The 26,699-nt window shown below is 36.7% G+C and overlaps 2 protein-coding genes across 11 annotated transcripts in view; both read right to left on the reverse strand.

Moving 5' to 3' along the window:
* Nucleotides 1-1,277: 1,277 nt before the first annotated feature.
* Nucleotides 1,278-11,610, reverse strand: LOC100400472 (tubulin beta-4B chain). Its single transcript, XM_054246579.2, is given in 5 exon segments — nt 1,278-1,737; nt 1,740-2,669; nt 4,341-4,510; nt 10,388-10,477; nt 11,472-11,610. Coding segments are annotated over 3 exon segments (1,302 nt in total). The 5' UTR covers nt 4,411-4,510; nt 10,388-10,477; nt 11,472-11,610; the 3' UTR covers nt 1,278-1,435.
* The window catches only part of LOC144579711 (transient receptor potential cation channel subfamily A member 1-like), a 30,604-nt gene continuing 14,454 nt past the window's right edge, over nt 10,550-26,699 (reverse strand). For 3 of the 10 annotated variants that reach the window (XM_078352630.1, XM_078352629.1, XM_078352631.1), the window contains one exon: nt 22,372-22,627. In XM_078352630.1, coding sequence (XP_078208756.1) covers nt 22,502-22,627 — 126 coding nt within the window. In that variant the 3' untranslated portion in view covers nt 22,372-22,501. Of the gene's footprint in view, nt 15,927-17,506; nt 17,671-20,593; nt 20,764-21,741; nt 21,842-22,371; nt 22,628-26,699 lie in introns of those variants that run through there. The other 7 variants (XR_013527885.1, XR_013527886.1, XR_013527880.1 and 4 more) reach the window with 5 other exon arrangements.

Here is a 26,699-nt window from a genome sequence, read left to right on the forward strand (position 1 = left end):
CTTTTGACAATGGAAAAAATTTACTGAACAAGACCCTAATTTTTTGTAGGGTTCAAAAAAGGAAAATGATTTTTCTAAAATCACTGGAAAGACAGCAGATGAAAAAAACTAAAGTATTAAAATACTGTTGTGTAATTATGAATTTCCCAGACTATTCACATTTACATATCAATATATATTTCCATTATTCACAGTGACAAAATCAACTACTCATACAATTGCCTTACCTGAAAATTCAAGGGGACATAAAAGCTGAGTCCAAAAGCCAAAAGAAGGAAGACAAATACAACTGCAGACCTCAACAAAGTTTCAAAATTACCCCCAGCATAACAATGAAAATTCCAGTTTTCAAATCTATGAAAATAAAAAAATAAAATATTTACTGACTTTTGTAGTCAAAGTGTATTCATTCAGTGAAAATATTTATCATATTTTAAATCAGGTATTAGATTTCATAGATAAGATCATTGAGGCCACTTATTTTGAAAAAGAAAACATTAATTGAATAATCATGTCTCACTTTCAAAGTGTTAATCAAATTGTTTTCTTACTATTAATGTTAACTATTTTTGGATACAGGGTCTTGCTTTGTTTTCTTTTCTACCTATTGTATTCTATATTGGGAAATGTCTGGATAGATAATGAGTTTTTCACCTGGTCACTAACTTGTACTTTGCCATTGGCAAAGACGACTTGTTACAAGAGGAAATTACAGTATTATAAAGCAGAAAGGGACTTCAGCTAAGTTCACAGAGATGTGTGTAACTAACCAAAGCCACTAATAATGATGGTGCCAAGGATGTGGCAGTGCCTGAGCGCGTCTTAAATCTATTCCTTAGCCACTGCCTTTCTCACCACACCATGTCCTCTCCAAGAGGCCACAGTCAACTTTCTGTCACTGTGCTCATGACACAGTGATGCAGATGATATGGTAGAAAAAGCACGCTCCCTGGAGTCAGAAAGGCTTTGATTAAATACCTATGTCTTGACTGACTAGCTGAGATCCAGCAAGTTGCTGAACTCGGTGCTTCAGCTTCTTCTTTTAGACAATGCGAGTAATAACATTAGCGTCTTTACTGGAAAGATGTGAAATAACATGAAATTCAATATTACCAACTGTCAGAGGCTACAGTACTCAGCCTTTTTTCCTCTAGAATTAAATTATTTGGGCTTATTTTTTCTTTTATACCACTTTGATCCCACGTACTATCTATTTGTTCACTTTGAGTGTTTTAATACAAAGTAAATGCTTACATATAATATCAGGTAAAACAATATTTTTTTCACTATGAAAAGCTTTAATGGTGGTGTCTGTACAGCATGGAGTATGAAAGGGAAAACAGCAGGCGCACACGCAGTGGGACAGCCCAGAGGACAGGCTGTGAGTGAATAAAGAGTTCACACCGCTTCCCTGCTTTCCCCGGGACTGGAGGCTCTAGGCCACCTCCTCAGCCTCCTCCTCTAACTCGCCCTCCTCCTCAGCCATGGCGTCCTGGTACTGCTGGTACTCGGACACCAGGTTGTTCATGTTGCTCTTGGCCTCGGTGAACTCCATCTCATCGATGCCCTCGTCTGTGTACCAGTGCAGGAAGACCTTGCACCGGAACATGGCGGTGAACTGCTCCGAGATGCCCTTGAACAGCTCCTGGATGGCTGTGCTGTTGCCGATGAAGGTGGCAGACATTTTTAGCCCCTGGGGCGGGATGTCGCAGACAGCCGTTTTCACCTTTTCGGGGACCACTCAACAAAGTAGCTGCTATTCTTATTTTGAACATTAAGCATTTGCTCTTTCACCTCCTTCATGGACATGCAGCCCCTGAACACGGTGGCCACTGTCAGGTAGCGGCCATGGCGGGGGTCACAGGCTGCCATCATGTTCTTGGCATCAAACATCTGCTGGGTGAGCTTGGGCACCGTCAGGGCCCGGTACTGCTGGCTGCCCCGGCTGGTCAGCGGGGCAAAGCCAGGCATGAAGAAGTGCAGGCAGGGGAATGGGACCATGTTCCCGGCCAGCTTGTGCAGGTCAGCATTGAGCTGGCCTGGGAAGCGCAGGCAGGTGGTGACCCCACTCATGGTGGCAGACACCAGGTAGTTCAGGTCCCTGTAGGTGGGCGTCGTCAACTTGAGGGTTCTGAAGCAGATGTTGTAGAGCACTTCATTATCGATGCAGTAGGTCTCATCTGTGTTCTCTACAAACTGGTGGACTGAGAGGGTGGCATCGTAGGGGTCCACCACCGTGTCTGACACCTTGGGGGAGGGCACCACACTGAACATGTTCACGATCCTGTCTGGGTACTCCTCCCGGATCTTCCTGATAAGGAGGGTACCCATCTCAGACCCAGTTCCCCCACCCAAGGAGTGGGTCAGCTGGAAACCCTGCAGGCAGTCACAGCTCTCAGCCTCCTTCCACACAACGTCCAGCACTGAGTCCACCAGCTCTGTGCCTTCTGTGTAGTGCCCCTTGGCCCAGTTGTTCCCAGCACCACTCTGACCGAAAACGAAGTTGTCCAGCTGGAAGATCTGCCGGAAGGGCCCAGAGCGCAGGGAGTACATGGTGCCAGGCTCCAGATCCACAAGGACTGTGCGGGGCACGTACTTGGCGCCGGTGGCCTCGTTATAGTACACATTGATGTGCTCCAGCTGCAGGTCGCTGTCCCCGTGGTAGGTGCCTGTGGGGTCAAATATTGTCTGGCTTCCCTGTTCTCACTGGGCAATTGTCTGCTTGGTTCTCTCCCCAACTCCATGTTGTCTCAGTCTCCCAGCACCCCTTCAGGCCTTCCATGTGGGCTCCTAGACCCCACTACCCATCTTTACAGCCCCATTCCACAACTGAGTCCAGTGACGAGCTATTCTCAGCCAGAGCAAGTCCTTGAATGGTCTACCAGGTCTTGCTGCTCCAGATGTTGCCTTGTGGGCATTCCCTGGCACCATTTACTCTCTGGATCCTATAAGCTCCCAAGTGCAGATTGTCTTGGGGTACACCTGTGTGCCTGGCAACATCCGGCATTGTGTTTCTGCTCAATCTAGGTGTCCCATTGCTCCAACTGCCCTTCATAGAGCATCAAACCTCCGGCAAAGGAAGGCAACAACCCATGACCTGACCACAGGATCCAAGGGTTCAGATCTCACCGGGGATAGCCCAGACTTCAACTCTTGCTTTTCTGGGTATCAGGGCCCCAATCCCTTAGTGCCCAGGGACTCAAAGTTTGGAATAATCCCAGCCCTGCCAAGCATTAAGTGTGCTGGGTTGGGGAGTGTTTGCCTGCTGTTCGTGAACCTCTGGTGTCCTGGGCCTCTCTCCACTGGACATGGCAGCATCTCTGAGTTACAGATTGCAATGTGCTACCCTGCATGGTTGAACTGCTTCTGATGCAAGGCATCCTATCCCATGTGCCCTGTCCCCTCTTCAATGCCAGTGAGTCACGATGGCCTATGCTTATTCACAGCAATAATACCTAGGGAGTGCCCATGAAGCCCTTTTGTCCTGGTCCCTCACTCTGCATGGGTCTCTTGGGGAGGCAGCTGCTGAGTGGGTCAGTTCATGAGAACCTGCATTTATGAAGCCCTGGACTGTGCAGGCATTACCCTGGGATGCAGACAGGTGAGAGGCCCAGCCCTTAGAGGAGCCATGGCAGGGAGTATGCCTTCCAGCCTGGGGCCACCCAGACCTGGAGGAGCTGCAGGCCCCAGCTCTGCTAAAGGGTCTTTGAAGTGGGTGGGACCATCTCCCAGCTGGGCAGCTCTTGAGAAGGACACACAACGGTTTGTGTGCCCATTGCCTGCTCTGTGTCTCCATTGGTCCCTCTGTCTCTTCCTTTTCATATTTGTGCATATAAAATATACTGGTGTTTGTGTTCGGAAAAAGAAAAAAAAAAGCCAATACTTTTCCGATCTACTTCCCTCATTTAATCTATATTTGTCTAGGCCAGTGTTCTTGACCTGCGCTCATTTGGCACCCAGGCAACATCTGGCATTGTCTGTTTTTCGTCACAACTGGAGTGGGTAGTTACTATTGGTATCTAGTGGGTAGAAGCCAGGAGCCAGGAATGCTGCTAAGCATTTTACAGTATACAAGACAGCGCCCCCTTCAGGGAAAAAAAAAGAGAAAGAATTATCTGGCCACAAAGTTCAATAGTACCAAGTGTGAGAAACTCCGGTCTACGTTCTGAACTCTGGAACCATACTCCAGCCTTTCCTTAATAGGGTATAAAAAATTCTTCACATTTTTAAACAACTGGAAAAGGAATAAGCCAGTTTCAAATTTACACCACTTATAATAGTTTTTCTTTTGATATTAAGAAATGCTTAAGGGATGGGGAAATCATTCAAACTTGTTTTACCTTTGAAGATACAATACAAAATTAATCCAATAGAAGTAAATAGGCATTGCTCCACATCCCCACTGCACATGAGCTGGTATTTCAGTGAACAAGGGCAGCGCAAAAATGATGCCCGTTGTGTAGATAATCCATTCGACAATATTGTTAATCTCCATAAAGTAATTCCTTTCCTGGGATAGAAAAGAATAAAAAATTACCACATAGAGACCTTGCATCTATAGATAGTTATATATATGTACCCGGTAATAAAATGTTTTAGCTTTATAGCCATCTGGGGGATGTTTAGGACCAAGGAGTAACGTTATGCCATCCTGGATTGACTTCAGAGCCCCTGGGGATTGGATCGGTGTTGGAGATGGCCTAGGGTCCTCTGTTACCTGGTGTTGTGGGAGTCTGATGTTGATGCCTACAAATTGCTGGGTTTTCCCTGTGGAGTCCACTCCACAATGATAAAAATGCAAAGCATTATTATCATCAAATTTATAAATGCCAGTATCTATGCGCTTACATGATACAACAAAGAAAATTTCAGAGAGGTGTTATATAAAAGATATATGATTTATAAAAATAATACTCATAAAAATATACAACAAAGTATAAAAGACTTTACCTCCATACTGAGAAATGAAGGATTCATGCCATTTATCAACCAAAAAAAGGACCCGCAGATAATTTATATACTTGGTTCTGATCTGAACTTGGCTCACTCATTAGAAAAGTAGAAGATAAAGTAAAAATTATGCTATAAAAGTTCCAAAATTATATTAAAACTTGGACTTTTATTTAAAAGAAAAGCATTTCTGTTAAATTTCAAAGAAAGTCCATTGGAAATGGAGCTTTGGGTCAGATAACTTCTTTATAAACATTTACATTTAAAATTATAAGTTCAAAATCTAACCATTATGTTAGCAAAATCTTTAAAACTATGGAAGAGAAAAGCCAGAAAGGAGACTCATAATGACCATGTGTAGACAGGCAGGTCTTTAGGGAACAGTAAAAGTGGAGCATCTCTTTTATAGATGTATCAAACAGGCAGTGACCTTACCTAAAATCATATGACTTCTACATTTTGAGACATTTATGGGTGGTATTTCTTTTTTTTTAAGTTTACATAACATTTAATTAACCATTTTTAAAATATACTTTTAAGTTCTGGGATACATGGGCAGATCTAGCAGGATTGTTACATAGGTATACACATGCCATGATGGTTCACTGTATCCATCCCCCGTCACCTACATTAGGTATTTCTCCTAATGTTATCCCTCCCCAATCCTCCCAACCCCTGCTATCCCTCCCTTAACCCCTCTTCCCTCTAATAGGACCCAGTGTGTGATGTTCCCCTCCCTGTGTCCATGTGTTCTCATTGTTCAACACCCACTTATGAGTGAGAACGTGTGGTGTTTGGTTTTCAGTTTGCTGAGAATGATGGTTTCCAGATTCATCCATTTCCCTGCAAAGGACATGAACTCATCTTTTTATGGCTGCATAATATTCCATGGTGTATATGTGCCATATTTTCTTTATCTAGTCTATCATTCATGGGCATTTGGGTTGGTTCCAAGTTTCTGCTATTGTAAACAGTGCCACAATGAACATACATGTGCATATGTCTTTATAATAGAACAATTTATAATCCTTTGGGTATATACCCAGTAATGAGATTACTGGGTCAAATAGTATTTCTATTTCTAGATCCTTGAGGAATCGCCACACTGTCTTCTACAATGGTTGAACTAATTTACACTCCCACCAACAGTGTAAAAGTGTTCCTATTTCTCCACATCCTCTCCAGTGTATTTTGTCTCCTGATGTTCAATGATTGCCATTCTAACTGGTGTGAGATGGTATCTCAATGTGGTTTTGATTTGCATTTCTCTAATGACCAGTGATGATGAGCATTTTTTTTGTTTGTTGACTACATAAATGTCTTCTTTTGAAAACTGTCTGTTGATATCCTTTGCCCACTTTCTGATGGGGTTGTTTTCTCTTGCAAATTTGTTTTAGTTCTTTGTAGATTTTGGATATTAGCCCTTTGTCAGATGGGCAGCTTGCAAATATTTTTTCCCATTCTGTTTGTTGCTGGTTCACTCTAATGATTGATTCTTTTGCTGTGCAGAAGCTCTTAAGTTTAATTAGATCCCATTTGTCTATTTTGGCTTTTGCTGTCATTGCTTTTGGTATTTTAGTCATGAAGTCCAGGTCTTTCCTATGTCCTGAATGGTTTTGCCTAGGTTTTCTTCTAGGCTTTTTATGGTGTTAGGTCTTATATTTAAATCTTTAATCCATCTGGAGGTAATTTTTGTATAAGTTGTAAGAAAGGGGTTTAGTTTCTGTTTTCTGAACATGGTCAGCCAATTTTCCCAACACCATTTATTAAACAGGGAATCCTTTTCCCATTGCTTGTCTTTGTCAGGTTTGTCAAAGATCAGATGGTTGTAGATGTGTGCCAGTACTTACGATGACTCTGTTCTGTTCCATTGGTCTATATCTCTGTTTTGGTACTAGTACCATGCTGTTTTAATTACTGTAGCCTTGAAGTATAGTTTGAAGTCAGGTAGTGTGATGCCTCCAGCTTTGTTCTTGTTTAGAATTTTCTTGGCTGTGTGGGCTCTTTTTTGGTTCCAAATGAAGTTTAAGGTCAACAGTAGCTTGATGGGGATAGCATTGAATCTATAAATTACTTTGGGCAGTATGGCCATTTTCATGATATTGATTCTTACTAACCATGAGCATGAAATGTTTTTCCATCTGTTTGTGTCCACTCTTATTTCCTTGAGCAGTGGTTTGTAGTTACTCTTTATGAGGTCCTTCACGTCCCTTGTTAGTTGTATTCCTAGTTAATTTATTCTCTTTGTAGCAATTGTGAATGGGAGTTCACTCAAGATTTGGCTGTTATTGGTGTATAGGAATGCTTGTGATTTTTGCACATTGGTTTTGTATCCTTAGAATTTGCTGAAGTTGCTTATTATCTTAAGGAAATTTTAGGCTGAGAAAATGGGGTTTTCTAAATATATAATCATGTTGTCTGCAAATAGAGATAATTTAACTTCCTCTTTTCCTAACTGAATACCCTCTCTTTCTTTTTCTTGCCTGATTGCTTTGGCCAGAACTTCTAATACTATGTTGAATAGGAGTGGTGAGAGAGGGCACTTTTGTCTAGTGCCAGTTTTCAAAGAGAATGCTTCCAGTTTTTGCCCATTCAGTATGATATTGGCTGTGGGTTTGTCATAAATAGCTTTTATTCTTTTGAGATAAATTCCATTGATACCTAGTTTATTGAGAGTTTTTAGCATTAAAAAAACTGTTGAACTTTGTCAAAGACCTTCTCTGCATCTATTGAGATAATCATGTGGTTTTTGTCTTTGGTTCTATTTATGTGATGGATTGTGTTTACAGATTTGCACATGTTGAACCAGCCTTGCATCCCCAGGATGAAGCCAACTTGATTGTGATGGCTAAGCTTTTTGATGTGCTGTTGGATTCAGTTTGCTAGTATTTTATTGTAGATTTTTGCATCAATATTCATCATGGATATTGGCCTGTTTCAATAGCTGTATTGAACAAGCAGAAGAAGGATATCAGGGATTGAAGATCAATTCAATGAAATAAAACAAAAAGGCAAGATTAGAGAAGAAAGAGTGAAAAGAAATGAACGGAGCCTCCAATAAATATGGGATTATGAGTAAAGACCTTCTCTACATTTGATCAGTGTACCTGAATGTGATGGTGAGAATGAAACCAAGCTGGAAAACACTCTTCAGGATATTACCCAGGAGAATTTTCCCAACCTAGCAAGGCAGGCCAACGTTCAAATCCAGGAAATATAGAGAACAGCACATAGATATACCTCAAGAAGAGCAACCCCAAGGCACATAATCATCCAATTCGCCAGGGTTGAGATGAAAGAAAAAATGCTAAGGGAAGCCAGAGAGAAAGGTAGGATTAGCCAGAAAGGGAAGCCCATCAGACTCATAGCAGTTCTCTCAGCAGAAACCCTACAAGCCAGAAGAGACTGGGGGCTAATATTCAATATCCTTAACGAAAATAACTTTCAGCCCAGAATTTCATATCCAGCCAAACTAAGCTTCATAAGTGAAGGAGAAATAAAATTCTTTGCAGACAAACAATTGCTGAGAGATTCTGTCACCACCGGGCCTGACCTACAAAAGCTCCTGAAGGTAGCACTAAACATGAACAGCCAGAACCAGCCACCGCAAAAGCATACCAAATGGTAAAGACCATTGACACAATGAATAAACTGCATCAACTAACAGGAGAAACAACCAGCTAGTATCAAAATGGCAGGGTTAAATTCACACATAACAGTATTAACCTTAAATATAAAGGGGCTAAATGCCCCAGTCAAAAGACACAGTCTGGCAAATTGGATAAAGATTCAAGACCCTTTGGTGTGCTGTATTCAGGAGACCCATCTCATGTGCAAAGACACACATAGACTCAAAATAAAGGGATGGAGGAAGACGTACCAAGCAAATGGAAAGCAAAAAATATCAGGCGTTACAACAATCCTAGTCTCTGATAAAACAGACTTTAAATCAATAAAGACCAAAAGAGACAATGAAGGGAATTACAAAATGGTAAAGGGATCAATGCAACAAGAAGAGCTAACTATCCTAGATATATATGCACCAAATACAGGAGCACCCATATACAGAAAGCAAGTTCCTAATGACCTACAAAGAGACTTAGACTCCCACACAATAATAGTGGGATACTTGAACACTCCACTGTCAATATTAGACAGATAAACAAGACAGAAAATTATCACGGATATCCAGCACTTGAACTCAGAGCTGGACCAAGCAGACCTAACAGATATCTACAGAACTCTCCACCCCAAATCCACAGAATATACATTCTTCTCAGCACCACATGACACTTACTCTAAAACTCACCACATAATTGGAACTAAATCACTCCTCAGCAAATGCAGAAGAACAGAAATCATAACAAATGGTCTTTTAGACCACAGTGCAATCAAATTAGAACTCAGGATTAAGAAACACCCAAAACCACACAACTACATGGAAACTGAACAACCTGCTTTTGAATGACTATTGGATAAATAATAAAATGAAGGCAGAAATAAAGATGTTCTTCAGAACCAATGAGAATGAAGACAAAATGTGCCAGAATCTCTGGGACGCATTTAAAGCAGTGCCTAGAGGGAAATTTATGGCACTAAATGTCCACCTGAGAAACAAGGAAAGATCTAAAATCGACACCATATTGCCACAATTAAAAGAACTAAAGGAGAAAGATCAAACAAATTCAAAAGCTAGCAGAAGACAAGAAATAACTAAGATCAGAGCAGAACTGAAGGAGATAGAGACATAAAAAAACTCTTCAAAAAATCAATGAATCTAGGAGTTGGTTTTTTGAAAAGATCAATAAAATAGATAGACCACTGGCCAGACTAATAAAAAAGAAAAGAGAGAGGAATCAAACAGATGCAATAAAAAACAATAAAGGGGATATCGTCACTGATTCCACAGAAGTACAAACTACCATCAGAGATTACTGCAGACACCTCTATGCACATAAACCAGTAAATCTAGAAGAAATGGATAAATTTCTGGACACTTAAACACTCCCAAGACTAAACCAGGAAGAAGTTAAATCCCTGAATAAACCAATAACAAGGTCTGAAGTTGAGGCAGCAATTAATAGCCTACTGACCAAAAAAAGTCCTGGACCAGAGAGGTTCACAGCCAAATTCTACCAGAGCTACAAAGAGAAGCTGGAACCATTCCTTCCGAAACTATGCCCAGCAATACAAAAAGAGGGAATCCTCCCTAACTCATTTTATGAGACCAACATCATCCTGATACCAAAACCTGGCAGAGACATAATTAAAAAAGAAAATTTCAGGCCAATATGTTTGGTATTTCTAATCTATATGTTAGTCAAGCTATATGAGTTTATTATGACATAATGTTATCTTGAGTAATAGCTCATCAATCAATTTACATTCTGAAAATTAAAATATTTGCAACTTTAGAAATACAGAATGTATTACATACCTGTTGGAAAATTTGGAGCACTTCCTCGAAATACCCAAATATACTTGAGGAAAAAACTAAAATCATACATGTTTTTACTCTACATGAATTCTAAAACAAAAAAGGATAAGATAGTTAGGAGGAATAAAAAACTTTAATATTTTCACAATTTCTACTATTAAATTTCTTTTTTTTTACTTATTTTACTTAATTTCCACATACTGTCTACATTTGGGTTAAATAGAAATTTAACTGATGCAAATACTCATATCATTTACTAGAGATGAACACACCCACATTTCAGAATGTCATTATTAAGAGAAGTTCAAAAATTGCCAATGGAATTATAAAGAATATGAACCTGTAGACCTACATAAAGTTTTTATTGTGGTAAAATACACATAATACATAAAATTTTCCATTTAAAGGTCTTACATTTTACACATATATTTACAATTTAAAATATAAAATTCAGTGGCAATTGGTGTATCCACAATGTTATACCACCATCACCATTATCTAGTTCCATAGATAAGGGAATGAAGGGGAATGCTTCATTCCCCACAACCCACGGTCCCTGGAAACTACAAAAGTGCTTTCTTGTAGACCTATTTTAAAGTTTTACACTTCAGCATTTGAGCTAGCATCTAATGTATGTCAGTTCCTTTTAAATTAGTTTACAAACTCACAATTGACATGTTTGTTTCTATTCCCTTTCATTCCACAAAGGATTTTAGAAGAAATTAATACCATATACAAATTTTTACAGGCTATTTATAATAATTAAAGTCTTGACATTTCAGATTTATTATGGGTTTAGTATTCTTACAAAAAATGTTTTAACAATCCTTTACTTTAAAAAGTTAAAATTTTAAATTACCATGGTATCTAGTATTTCTGAATAATCACTAGTTTTATAGATGATTCCAGTTGAGTTGAAAACCATTCCTGGTTTTATACTGACAACAAGAAAGGTCATAGGTATGAGACTAAGATAGTAAAATCCTAGTTGTATCATATGGGCTTTAAATCCATAAGCCAAACTACAAAAAAATAAGCGAACCAGAATTGAGTCAATTTAAACAAAAATATTTCCTTAAGATACCTGTGGGGAAAGTGGTAGTAATCTCTTTCAGGAACGTGGTTGGGAAATTCACTGAAGTTTGAAATGAAGTAAATCATGTAATTCACCTTTTTCATTTTCAGAGAAGGAATCTCAAGTTCTGAGGAAATTATGACTTAACAAATTAATGAATGATTGCCATCTTTAGCCCATATAATCTGACACCAAGATGAACACTCTTCGCAGAACACACCTCTCACTTCATTGCCCACTACACTGTAGGCTCCAGAGTACCTTTCCATGTTTGACATAATAATTCCTTCCCATTCTCCAAATATTCATTTAATGTTAAAGATAGACAAATTGTAGGCTCTAGGAAGCTTCTTGTGTCTTCTATAATAATTTTCTCCCACCTCCTAAATATTTCATTTAATGATAAAGAATGCCAGTATTTTAATGCCAATATTTGCCTTTGATGCTTATTCTTTTCAAAGTATAAAACATTAAAATAACAAAATCAAAAACTAATTCTTGAAAAATCAAATATAAAAGTTTACAGTTCTGCTAAAAATCAAGTGATTTGAACTAAGTTGAATCATTTGGAGTGAAGAAAAGATATATTATTGCATATTAATTATAAAAATAAATATCCCAAAAGGATGTTATTCAATTGCTCTATATCCCATGGGCATGGAAAAAGATGAATTCTCAAGAGATTATTTTGATTTTTTAGATCTTAACTATTAAGGCAAAACTACCCAAGGAAATATAAAGACTAGAAATAACACTAAATGATGCTATTAGAAACTACTAAAATATTAGGGGAAAACTGAGGAGGTAAAGGAAAAAACTATCTTACAAGCAGAAACACAATCATATGGAAAAAAGAGACCAATATTTGACATCTCCAGTAGATTACACATCTATAGTAACAACATTTTTAATATTTTTCAAATAATTATAAAAAATAAATTTCAAAGTATAATGATAAAATAAACTTATGTGGTAGTCTTGGCAGGACTTGTCCATTGTGGAAGGCAACATGCAGAAATCTAAAAGTTTCTTTGAAACAGAAAAACCAGCTATAGCGGTAGCCCACTATATATTAGAAAGAATTTTGTCCCATATAAAAAAAAAACACACAAGATATTTCCATTCCTTTTCCTGGCTTTTTGCATCTCAAGGATAAATTATAATCTATGTCATCCAGGAACAAAGTTTAACATACAAACTGTTACAAATACATCTGCATGTTTCAGAAAGATATTTTCATTCCTTTTCCTGGCTTTTTGCATCTTAAGGACAAATTATAATCTATGTCAACCAGGAACAAAGTTTAACATACAAACTGTTACAAATACATCTGCATGTTTCAGAAAAAAAACAAGTAATTCAGAAAAATACCATGTGCTTGAGAGTGAAATTGCATGCACTAAAATTTGGGGAAGAGATCTTCTACTAGTTTTGCCTAAGATTTGGTGTCTTTCTGGGCTTCTAAAGGATATATAAATTACAGGTTGAGCAACCCTAATCTGAAAATCTAACATTCCGATATGTTTTGAACACCCACACAATGTCACAAGTGGAAAATTCCCCACAAAAGTGCTTAACACAAACTTTGTTTCATGCACAAAATTATTTAAAATATTGTAAAAAGTTAACTGTAGGCTATGCTTTTAAGGATTCCATGAAGCACAAATGAATTCTGTATATATACTTGGAGCTCATATCCAAGTATGCTCACATACTCATACTATGATAACCCAGTATATGTAGGCCAACATTTTGAAATCCAAAATACTTCTGGTCCCAAGCAATTCAGATAAGGGATAGTCAATATGTCTGATTCCTTTGCTCAGTTTCTTACAGTGACAACTTCATCCCTAATCAAGATGTTTCATCCCAGGACTGGAATCTTTCTATGGTTTAGGTTCAATCTTCTGAATTGCCCCAGTCTGGAGTAATATGTTTGTTTCTATACCTCGTATTCCAAGCAACATGGAGAGAGTATGTGTTTAGAGGCAGGTAGACAAGATAGTGGGGGAAGATGCTGTAACAAGAAATAGATGAACCCTCTAGATATTTAACTCAGAGAAAGAACACTTATAGAGTCACTAGAGCCACCTATGATGTGTGGTAAAAAAATTTTGTGGGGTTGCATAAACAATTTGAGACACCTCAAATCTGGTGGTCCAAATTTATGATCTTGAGAAAGAAACATCACTTGGCCAGGCTGCCCTCTTGGAACCATGACTAGACACAATACCCCATATGGAGCCATCAATGCCAACAGGAGCTCCTGAGGCAGCTGGTGGGCCCCACCTGCAGAACTTGAGGTACAGGGTCAGACTATATCTAGAAGGGAAGAAACAGGGCCCTGGATGGTCTCAGATACCAAAGGGACTTAGAAAACTTCAAGGAAGACTCTATTGGTGACTGCATGGCAGTACAGGGGATCTTAACAAACATTATGAAAAATAAAGACAAGATTAGTCAGTACTGCTGTTCAAGGTAGAAACAGGCATGTCTGGTTATTAGAGTTTGAAAACGTGTTAGTAATCAACATGGGCAAAATAAAGGATGGGCTGCCTTGGGTGAGAGCTGGACAGATTGCAAGAGCAACTTTTCACAAATGTTGTATAAGTAATTCAAATGTGTTATGTTGAGGTAAATTAATTTAAGTTCATTTATTTCCTTAAAAAGTATTCACAATACCAAAGTAATACAAGCAAGTCATTATAGAAAATTACCTAGAAAACATAGCAGCATAAAGAAGAAACTAAAAACTATGCACAATCCTATAACAGACCATTCTTATTAACATTGTGGTATAATGTTAGTTCTTTACTATGTTTTCACATGTGAATATTTCACCTTTTTATAATTATAAATGATGCTGCAGGAAGCATTCTATATAAATCTGTCTGTATCTCTGATTATTCATTAAGACGGATTCTAACAACTATGATCACTGAATAAGAAAGTTTGAGATCATTTTCAACCTTGAGTATTTATGCTTCCTTTGATGAGATTTAGCCACCTATCAAGATAATCTCTACACTATTTGTACTAGTACTGGCTCCAATTTTCATTAGGCATTATAAGGAAAAAAATGCACACAACGTTTAGCACATAGAAAGTCTGTATTCAATAAATAAAAACAAAATGCAGAAATCTAAAAGTAACTTTGAAACAGAAAAACCAGCTTAATGTTTTTTAATAATAACCACATGAGCAGTATAAAAAACTAGGAGGTATATTATATACAAACCATTATCCTTAGCACTTTGTATATTTTACCTCTACTTCTGTATTCACTCTGTAAACTCAGCATCATTGTTTTAGACAAAAATAAAACAGAAAATAAATCTCAGAGAGGTGAAATGACTTACCTAAGCAGCACAGGAAGAGGAAGCACCAGAATTAAATCCCATGACCTCCAGAAGTCTCCAAATCTGGTCTTCTATTCCCTCCGTCATTCTATCTTCCGGCCTCCTCCAGTATTTGAATATATGTTTCCCTTTGCATGACATTTGAAGTGATTCTGCTTTTTCTATCTGTCCCAACCCTCAAATCCCAACTTTCCCAGATCTTTTATTTGCACCCTTTAATACTCACCTGCTCAGCAGTTTGTGCATGTTTGTCTTATATGGGGTGTCAGGTCATATGTGGGTGTGTATTTAATGTAGCATAGGGAGTCACACAATGCAAATAAACCATGCCAGGCATAAGAGTTTTTTCCCATTGTTCTTGAGATGTTGGCTCTCCTCAGGCAAGCTTTAATCTTTACAGTTCAGATAGAGCCGTAATTCAGTATTTCTCTACTCTAAGGAAAACAATTGCATAAGAATGGCTATATGTGACAATTAACACTAGGCACTGGAGCTCAGTATAGAAAGGAAGAGGTGGGGCTTTTCAAACAAGAGAGTGATTGCCCCATCCTCCCAGCAATTCCTGCCTCGTGAGAAGGCAGGCTCAGGTACCAAATCTCATTCTTATGAGAAGCCAGATATGTGAAACCTTAAAGAAAGCATCCTGGTTTCAAATGTTAGCAATGAATGCAAATTTGAAACAGCAATAACATGCATGCTAAACAAAACGTATTTTAAGGCTTTATTCAGCCAGCAAACACTGGTTTGTAGTCTCTTTTATAGGCACAGATTGTTTGAATAAAAAAATCTGTTTACCATATTATCCTGCATTACACATAATAACTAATAGGATTCTTTAATCCAAGAAGGTCCTCATTAAATATTTATTGTCTAAATTCCCTGATAGCCTATGGGAAACTAGAAGCTTTATTTCATCATAGAAATTATTATTAGGTTGGATTATGACAATAAATCTTCACATCATATATGCCAAGCATAACCCCAGGAAGAGTTTTGTTTTAGAGAGCTTACCTTCATGCATTCAGGGAGGTATTCTATCATTTCCAAAACTGGACACTTATTGCTTGGAGAATTATGACTAAAAACCTTAAGACATTCATCCCGTCTGTAAAAAAATGAATACATAAGACAAGCATAGGTTTTCAACCTTCTGTTCTCACAACAGTTGAAACTCAAGATTATTTCTTTAGGAGAAATTTAAACTTAATCTTATTCATGAAATGCAATGTTTGCCCTTGGTTCTGATGGAAGCAACATGTAAATCAAGATCAACCCAGTAATAGGATCCTTGTCCATTAATAGACATTAGGAATATGAGAACATTTTGGGATAGCTGTTACAAGCATTGTTCTGTCTGTTCTTCTAAATGTCTTTCAAAGAAGCCAGAACTATATTTTCTTTCTATCCTGAAGTCATAAAATAGTAAGTACTTACAGACCTAATCATGTTGGGTGCAGATTCCACATTCACATACCTATACCATCAATGTAGTACTGGGCCGATATTTAATAGCTAACTGATGACGTGAACTACAAATTAACACATGTGAAGTGAATTGAGGAGCAGAGCCTCTGCAAAGAAAAGTTGGCCCCTTTTCTTCATCATTCAACTGAACAGGGTAAGAAGGTGCTTACCACCGAGGAAGAACTAAATCTACAGCAGGATACAGAGAAGAGCCCATTTGTCTCCAAGATCCTATCATGTTTTCTGTTAACTCTATCAGTAAAACCCATCTAGTGTATCTGTATTATCAATAGAAAAGTTCTGGTTGAACACGTTCATTAAAAAGAGCTTTAAAGGAACAATCAACAGAAGATTTTTGAGACTGCCCATGCTCAAAAACAAGGGCTTGATCTGCCTTGACTATGAGATTGTTCACTCTGCATCCACTATTAAGTGACACTGAGTGCGCATGTCTATCTGTGATTATACAGAAAGTGATATTATGAGATATTATGGACAAACTAACCTATAACTTTCATAATTAAAACTCTCAGAACACGGTTTGGAAACCCACAACCACAAAAGATTATGTGCTAAGAGATACCCCACTAGAAGACACTGATAACAACCTGTAGTTACCTTGGATAATATTTTTGCCAGCATCCAGTTTTAGGGTTTCTGTTGGCACCTGTCAGGCAAGTTCACGGAGGGCAGTGCAGAGTTTGCTTGACAGTGACATGGTGCCAGACACTACACATGCCTGAACCCCTGGAGTCTCCTAAGAGTGCTGTGAAGCTTGGTCTTAATGTGCCCATATTTTATTTTGTTAATAAATATAAATGGAAGATCACAGAGGTAAAGTAATGTGCCTGTTGTCACTAAAAAATTCGTTTGAAAATTACGTAAAAATTTAAAAATAAGAACTAAAGGAGTATAGTTGGATTGCTTGTAACACAAAAGATACACGCTTGAGGGGACAGATACGCCATTCTCCACGATGTGTTTATTATGCCTTGCAAGCCTGTATCAAAACATCTCATGTGCCTGATAAATACATATACCTACTATGTACCCACACAAATTAAAAAGTAAAGACTTCTTAAAAATTTAGGTAAACAACTGATATTTCAAAATTCTGATTAATGGCTGAAACTCATTTCTTTTCCCTTATTTTCTCTTAGACTTTGAATCATCCCCGACACCAGAAAACACTTAATGACAGTGGGCAGGAAGACAGTGTACCTTTTGCTCCTGATGGTCTAAAGAACCACCTCCTTCCTCTTACTGTGAAGTGCAAGGTGCAAAAAGGAGGCCTGCTGTTTGTTCAGGACTATGTCAGCATTGTGGCTCAGAAGGGCAACAGCTCTGGCGTGGCCTTCCCTTGCAGCAAAATGAAGCGCAGTATTCTTTTGAAAAAAGGGACACGGAAATTGTGGTGACGATGCCTAATCTGCCGTGTTTCACTGCTGAATTGCTTAAAAGATCTTAGCAACACTAAGTATTTAATACCAAAATATGTAGCATTTAAAACTGGTGCTCAAGCTTCAAAATAATGCGGTTATAGTTCAAACATGGTGTGAGTGTGCATGTGTGAGAAGTTGGTCTGTTTGTGTATGTGTGGGAAGTGGGTGTGTGGGGGGGGTGGGGCAGGGGAGAGACAGAGAGAGACAGAGACAAAGACAGAGAGACAGAGAGAAAGAAACAGAGAGAATGAATTCCAAGGGGGTCGTTTTGTGTTGCTTTTGCAATGGAATGATTCCACAAGGACAAAGGACAAGCTTTCAGGGTAAAAAGATATTGGGTCGAACACAGAAGAAAATACTCCTGTGATTTATCCTCTGGTAGAGCAGTGCCCTACAGATTTGGGATTTCCCAAGCTTGTACGTTTTTAAAAAAACAGAGACTGTTATAAGGTTGACCATGTTTAGTTTCCCCATGACTTTTTTTTTTTTTTTTAAAAAGGCAACAACAATTATGCATCTCTGTCATTACAAATGTACATTTCAATAGTTATTCTCCCCAAAAGAAGGAAGGACATAATAGCACAATAAAGGGCAGTCCTTCAAGTCAACACACTTTAAAATAATGCACTTATTTTAATGAAAACCTACCCCTTCCTTCATTTTTCCGAGTCTACCAGGGAGTAAAAGCTTTACCATCGACTCACAGTGGCCTGTGGACCAGCCTCTGTGAGACTAGGGGTTTTCTCAACATTCACCCAGCCCTTGGTATTCTCCCATTTCTGTTGTTTTTGATTCATACTTCACCTCAAGAGTCTGCTTGCTAAAAACCCAAAAAGCCTAGGAAAAGAGCAAAGAAGGAAAGAAGGTGTCTAGGAGGGTTTTCTGGTAATGCTGGAAGTTTCTGTTATGTCAAGATTTTGGGTAAGTGTGAGGACCACAGTACACACCCTGTCTTCATCTATGTGAATCTGTGCACTTCAAATTAGTATCAAGAATGACCTTCATGGTCTGAGTGTATCTGCCCATGGATGCATGATGCAAAGCTGTCCAGCCATTGGGGTCACTGATAAAGAGTTGAGAAAAGATGTGTGCATATACTTAACAGATGACATGCAGGATGGGATGCCACCTGGCTCTTTCTAGGTAAATTTGATGACAACAAAAAGCATAATTGAGATCTGGCAACTAATATTTATGAAATATTTATAATAAATGAGTGAATTTCAAGCTCGGTGATCTTAATCTACTTGTAATGTGATTCACTCATATTTTTTATTTAGTGGTTTAAGATATGAAAGTATATAAACACATTACCAAACACTTTGGGGTAGAAGTATACTTAACGTGTCTGTGTCATACATAATTTTTTCAAAGCTATAATGAACTGATACACATCAATTTAAATATTGTTTTAGTTTTTCATTGAATATTGTATCAAAAAAATTTTTATGAAGTGGTGTTAGTCTTCATGGTCAATAGTTATTGGTAATACTACTAATAATATAGTACATGGTTTTAAGACACTTAGCTTAATGTTACTTATTATTCTAATAGGTCAAGTCTGAAACACTTTCCTCTTGTGCTCTCAAAGAGGCTTACGCAATCACTTTGAAAAAATGTTTATTCTTTTTCACAGAAATTTAAGTTGTAAATATAATGAGGCCTTGTAACACTGCTAATACTTTTTTCAAATTAAACATAGAAAACATTTTCTGACGCAATTTAATTTCCGTGCTAGTGAGCAGATGTTTTAGGGTATAAGAGCCATGTTGCTATTTCAGTTATGATATAATTAAACAACAACTGTCTGGTCTGGGTCTACTTGGGTTGCCTTTGTAGGTCAGTTGCTTGGTGCTTCTTTGTAAACCAGAAGAAACTCAGCAAAGCATTCATTTTTGCAGCCATATCACTTAATTTTCTGGCATCAATATTCTGGCAAGAAAATTTGTTTCTAAACATTAGCCTAATAAGCTCTTTGCTACTGCTTTGGTGAAATACCAAATGAAATACCTCTGTAAATTATTTCCAGAATTTTTTTCTTTTTTTACAACAATATCATTTAATTATGCCACATATTTTATTATGATTACATATTTTAACTTGGTTTTGTTTCTTGTGCTTGATTTCCTTTAAGCATAATAAAATTCAGAAATTTTTACTGTCTCCTGTTGTCACTTAAGGGGAGCTTTTTATGTCTACCATTCATCAGATTGAAGAAGTAAGGTATTTGAACTTGTGTGTGTGTGTGTGTGTGTGTGTGTGTGTGTGTCCGTGTGTGTGTGCATGCAAATCCTCACATACACAACCATCGTTTTGTATCTACATTGGAAGATGCCAACAGGATGAGCTAAAATATGAAAAACTGTATTTCAAAGATTCTGAGAAAGACTCTGCTCAAAGCCACTTATTCTGTGACCTTGAACAAGGTTCTTCAATTCTAGAAACTTTAGTGTCTTTGTCACTTGGAAATGATACTGACTTCCCTTTCAGTATTTAAGAAGATATGTGTTGATGATAAAACAAAATGGGTTAAACTACTTAGTGACAACATAATTAAAATATAATGAAAAGATAGCCTGAAAATGGCTAATTAGAAAGACTAAACACTCCAATCATATATCCTCACCTGAGAAACAATGCACCTTTTTTAAAAGAAGCTGAACTACTTTTTCATTTCCATTCTTTGCTGCCAGATGGAGAGGAGTCATTCCATGAAGGTCCCCTTCATTCAGAAGCCTCATATCAGTTATGTCTTACAGGAGCCTCTGACAGGTATTCATATGCCCATAACTTGGAAAAAATTAGGTTTCATATTTTCAAAGAAAACATAAAACAGAAGACATACATTGCTAGACTGAACTCCTACCTGGCTGCAAAATGCAGAGGTGACTTTTTGTCTTTGCTTTTGGAATGAATGGACACATTAAAGCCAAGAAGGTTATTTACAGAACCAGGATCCCCCTGTCTACATGCATAATGTAGAGGGGTACACCCATAGTTTTCTTCATCCATTACCAGCTCTTTGATCTGTTGCATCTATAGGAAAAAATTAATATTATACAAATAATTCTGCTATTATGCTAATATGATGGTTTTCAAACTATTCTGTGGGAAAATATTTTCCAACAAGGGTCAACATGTATTCCTTTGGGTCAAAAATGTAAATAGCCTAAAGGATACCAGAATAAAATAAATGGGAATAAAGTTGAATGCTCTGTCTCCATGTTATGTACATTACTATATTAAAGGCTCTGAGAGATCCTACAAATAGGAAAATGTACTTAACATTTTTAACTCAGGATTTTTCAAACATATTTGATCACAGCCCTTCCCTCTGCCCCTCCTCTCATTTCCCCACACCCCTAAATAACACCCAACAGCTTCATGTTAATATTTTCTGTTAGGTAAAATGGAAAGGATGTTAAAACTAGGTTTGCTTTATCTTTTATATGTATAGTAAATTAAAAATGAATGACAAATGAGTAGCTTAGTCTAATCAATTATCATTTTGCAATTTTTGCTGAAAATTTTCAAATACATAATATTTTTCATTCCTTATTAAAGATAGTGACAATATTGAAATCTGTTTATGATAAAAATGTGAATTTCACATGCACTTGATAGTCATTCAGTATTAGCTGGTGAATATAAATATGAAAATAACACTTTTAATCTGTCCTCAGCAACTCAAGTATGCTGAGTAGTTTTTTTTAATTGATGATGTAGTGCTGATAATTCATACCCATGGCTGGTTTTCCACTGATACGTAAATCATAATGATAAAAGAATAAAGAAAAGCAAGTTAAAGATGTATACTCATAGATGATAGTATAGGAAATCCTGTAACTTAAAAAACTCAATCTCAATGCAATTAATTATCATTACCATTTTTGTTCTAAAACATTCTTAAAATTCCAGAATCAGCTTTTATAATAATTAAATTATAATAAACAAAATTAGTTCATACTCTGTTGAACCCAACTTAGTGAATGAAAATCCATAGATATACATTACCTGCTAAACTTAGGTCACATATTTTTTAATCCATAAGGTTGCTGCACAGTTAAATGCAGAAAATTACGTCAAAAATTATCTTTTATATCTACTTGGGCACCTAAAAAGAAGCACAATGTAAATATAAATTCTATTCACTTATTTAATGCATCATTTATGTGAATTTCAACTTACCAAAAAAGTTTTGACTTAAAATTTCACTGACTTTTAGTTTACAGGAAATTTTGTTTAGATGACAAAACTAAACATAATTAAAAATGGGCTTACTGTGTGAGTGTGTGTGTGTGTGAGTGTGTGTGTAAGTGTGTGTGTGTGTGTGTAAGTGGAGTAGAAAATATGTGATATATTACATAAATACATGAGGTCTTACCTCTTCAAGCATAAAATATAAATATATAGGCACATTAGAAATCAAGAAAGAGGAGGATAGCAGAGAAGGACCCCTCTTCTTTATCAGAGGCCCAGGTTAGACTCTACAATGGGGATAGTTATAGTGCCTATACCACATATGACAGATAAACTAAAAGAAAGTTGATTAAACATTCAGCAAATGCCTAGGGTACAACAATTGCTTTATAAATGTTACTTACTATTGTTCTGAAAGTATCTTTTTAAGTATTGATCCCTTACTGGACTGAAAATTATTCTAGACATAAAACATGTTCTATTTATCTTTGTATTCATGGCACCTGGCCCAGGGCCTGGTACATAATAGATGGTTAGTAAGTGTTCATCTAACCAAATTAAGTAATACTTCCAATTACTTGGCTTGGTTCCTCTTGGTACCTTTAGAGAGTAGCAAATTTACAACATTCCAAGATGCAGAAGCAGTTGCTAATATAAGTGGAGAGCGTCCTTCAGAATCTATGCTATTAATATCTGCTCCCTAAAAATCAAACAACCCATTTAACGAGGAGCTTACAAACTACAAACAGATAAATCAGCATACATTGCAGTCTCTAAATAAGGCTAATTCATTGATACAGAGTGTCTACTTTATGGCGAGCACTAAAGTATACAACTTATTATAGAACAATTTAAAATGTCTCCATAATTCATATGTTGCATCATCATAAATCAAAGCATTCTTTAATAATTTCAACAAAAAATGATTCTCTTGTTAGGCTCCATATTGACACCTGGCAATAGCTCTAGTTACTACTTAAACCATAAAAATAATATCCTTTTACCTAGATCAATAGTTTAGTTTCCACTGTAAGAAATAAATTTTAAATGTGTATAATTGTAAAAGTCTTCCAAATTAATTACATATATGATTAAGAAAATTTCATAAAAACATTCCCTTTTTAAAAAATCCTATTTTAACCGAAATAGATAAACTGAAATAACTGAATTGACATCACTCAAAACCTAAAGTAAAATTTTACTCAAACATTTATTTGAGAACATTTATATTTAAAAATCACATTAAGCATATATTGTTAACATGAATAAGTCAATGTTAACCATTATGTATCATAATATTTGATATGACAAGAAATCAAAGACCTTTTAAAATTTCATGGAAAGAATTCTACACTTTACACAGAGTAATAAAAAATATTAATAGCTTAAACTCCAAGCATGGATATTTCTGTGTTCATTTGGGACCCACCGACAATGGGGGCAGCATCCCCTTGGCAAGCTCCATGGTGGTCAGTGAAACCACAGTTCTCTTGCCCAATGAAGAGACGACAGCCTTTGTATGAAAACATGAATGACCAAGGTTTAAGGTTTATGGTATATAATACATAGTTTAAGATATATAATAAGTCTCCCCAGGACTCCTCTAGGTAAGTGTCACAATTTCAATAGTTGTTGTTGACAATACAAAATGTTCAACACTACCAATGGAAATCCGTCATTGCTGATATGGTGTGCTTAAATAAATTCACCATACATTTATCTGCATAATGGGCTTATAAAAATTCAACTCAAAAGCTGACTGATTCCACTTCTCAGAGTGTAAATGATCTCATGTTTCATGTTTTCACTTGCAATAAACCTTTGACAATAATCTTTAGTTCCTCAGTTTTTCATTGTTTGAAAGGAGGCACTGAGGCAGCTGCCATAGGAGCTTCCCCAGTGCTGCCTGTCCTGCCTCCACCTTAAAGCCACCAGGGAGGAAGAAGCATCACTGCCCAAGCTCACACTCCTCTAGGACCCTCTAACAGGCCATGGAAACAGCTTTCCTTGCAATGTACCCGCAAACTTCCTGCACTAAAAACACCGAATGGATATCCAAAAGTGCTCTTTGGCCCTTCGAACTTCACAGTAATGTCTGCCTTTACCTATTCATACACAATCTACTCTACTTGCAAGTCTGTCAGTCATCCTTTTGTATACTTTTTTTTGCTGAGAAGCAAGAAATTAAAATTAGATTATTTTTGAAAATTATGTAATTATATAATTTTTCAACTATAAATAATAATAATAAACCAATAAATGGAATAGTTACCACTGAAATTAAATAGTCTGCTAGTTTATGGTGATCAAATAATGTAGCTCTGAAAAAACAGAATTATAAATGTTATAATTATAGTACTATGGATGTAAATATAAATGTATTTAATAAAGGTACTATATTTAGAAAGTGAATTTAACTAATCATAGAATAACGTGATAGAATGTTGGAGAATTAGTAAGCTTTCAAAATTTGTAATTTGATTCTTATTATGGTAGCAGTTTCGAAGTAATAATAACAGGAAAACACCAAATACATCACAATATTTTCTTCCTCATCTTTTAGTAAACCTATTTTCTCCTGTAAAATCACCATGAAGATGTTTTGAAGTGAGTAGTAACATATGTACCAAGATAGAAAAGACAAGGAAATCACTGGTATTGCTATGATCACTGGGAATAGCAACAGCTACATACAAGGAATGTCTCAAATCACCTTTGGGGTTCAAAAAGCCCCTCTTTGGGAGACTCCTCTTTGGCAAAAGTTAAAAGGCAGTGTTAACTTCTGAGTTTTTATGAAGACAAAAATCATTATGGAAAGAACTGAAAACGTTTTAGCATCATCTCACAGTTAGTCCTAAGGATAATGTTAATTAACAAAGCCAGTAAAAGTTTTCAATCTACATTAAAGCACCACCTAACACATGTTAATACTAATGATTTAAACCTTTATGTTTCCTATGGCAAATCTCATTTCTTTGTTTCAAGATTGTCTCAACTATTCTTGGCCTTTTATATACAAATTTCAGAATCCGTTTGCTAATTTTCACCTCAAATATGACAAGAGGTTGCATTATATTTAAAATATATTAATTATATCTAGGGAATAAATATATTTTAGGGAATAAAATATAACATTAAGGACCCATCTACCTACGATAATTTCCTCTCATGCATATTAATATATTAAGTCTGTGTTCTAAAGACACACTTTAAAAATAATCAAATCATTGGGTTTCTAAATTGGCTACACTTTGGAATCAAAGAGGTTATTTTTTTTTCATTCCTGTCACTCATCACGGAGATTTTATATATTCAAGGGTATGAATTGGCACTGGGATTTTATGAGCTACTCACATGATTCTAATGTGCAACAGTTTGAGAATCTCTGGTCTCGAGATTAGTATATTGAGTATTCATTTCATTTCACTGGCTCTTTTTTAACGTTTTTGTTTTACTAGATCATTTTCATAACACCAATCCTGGAGTCATATATGACAATCTGTTTTTACAATTCTATGTTGTCTTACTTTTACATAACTGATTAACCTCCTTTAAATGTTTTAAGGTCTCAAATATCTTTATTTTAAAATTCTTTTCAGATTGCCCTATTATTTCTATTTTCTTGGAAATAAATTGGCTTTTGTTGACTTCGTTTTTTCATAAGTTTTCTTTTATGCCATACAATTTTAGTTTGTAGATTTATCCTAAGTGGGAGTTTCTTTCTTTTCACACATATTCTATCACGGCTGGTGGTTTTGCAAATGTGTACATTCATTAGAAAAAGATCTTATATTGGTATCTAGAGTTTCTTTTTTTCTAACAGATATTTAGATAGATTTCCAGGTCTGGCTACCTACTGAAAATATATTGGCAGCTCTGAGACATACACACACACCCACACCCACACACACACACACACACACACACAGAAAGAGAGAGAGTGCGCACCTGTGTGTGTGTGTGTGTGTGTGTGTGTGTGTGTGTCCGAGAGAGCAAAGGGTCAACTCAGACTACTCTTTCACCCACATGGGCAGCATCTGATACTTGTCTTTACAAAGTCTACAATGCTTGTTTAATTAATTTCCAGTGTACAATGTTTGTTTAATTAATTTTCAGTCCTGTCCTAGCACCTATTAAGCCTACAGTTTAATACATTTTCCCTGATGTGTATTTCTGTCAAATTTCACAGAAACTTTTTATCATTTTTGGCAACTTGGTTATAATTTCCTAAAAACTGTATCTTTTGAAACCATTTATCTATAATTGTGGGGTTAGCAGAAGGGATTAGAGTGGGAAACGTGAAATATCCATATGTATCCATTCCATTATTGTCACTGAAAATGGGGATAAAATAAATATGAGAAATTGGAACAAACTAGAAAGGGCTTGGAAGACCTTGTATGTAGACTTTTTTAGCATATAGAAAATTAATCTTAATCCTATATCTGCTGCACTCCATTCAGAATATGCCACAGGAGATTTTATTCTGTGAAATTTATTTAATGTTGTACTTCCATTCCCTGGTAACACAAGCAATTCCAGTAAATACACAGGGTCTTTGTTATTTTTCTCTCTTTTGAACAACATAATCTTTGCTTCCATTTGTGCTAACTGCTCTTTGCAATTTCTAATTCAACACGTGAAGACTAAAGTTCTGTATTCAGAATGGTAGGTAGGAAACGTGCCTGTGAAGCACAGTCTGATGGCTTTCATCAGCCGCATTAACAATATCCATGCCACCAGAATAGGATGATTTCAACAATTTACCAAGC

The sequence above is a fragment of the Callithrix jacchus genome, chromosome 16 (genome assembly GCF_049354715.1).
Source record: "Callithrix jacchus isolate 240 chromosome 16, calJac240_pri, whole genome shotgun sequence".
NCBI classification, from domain to species: domain Eukaryota; kingdom Metazoa; phylum Chordata; class Mammalia; order Primates; family Cebidae; genus Callithrix; species Callithrix jacchus.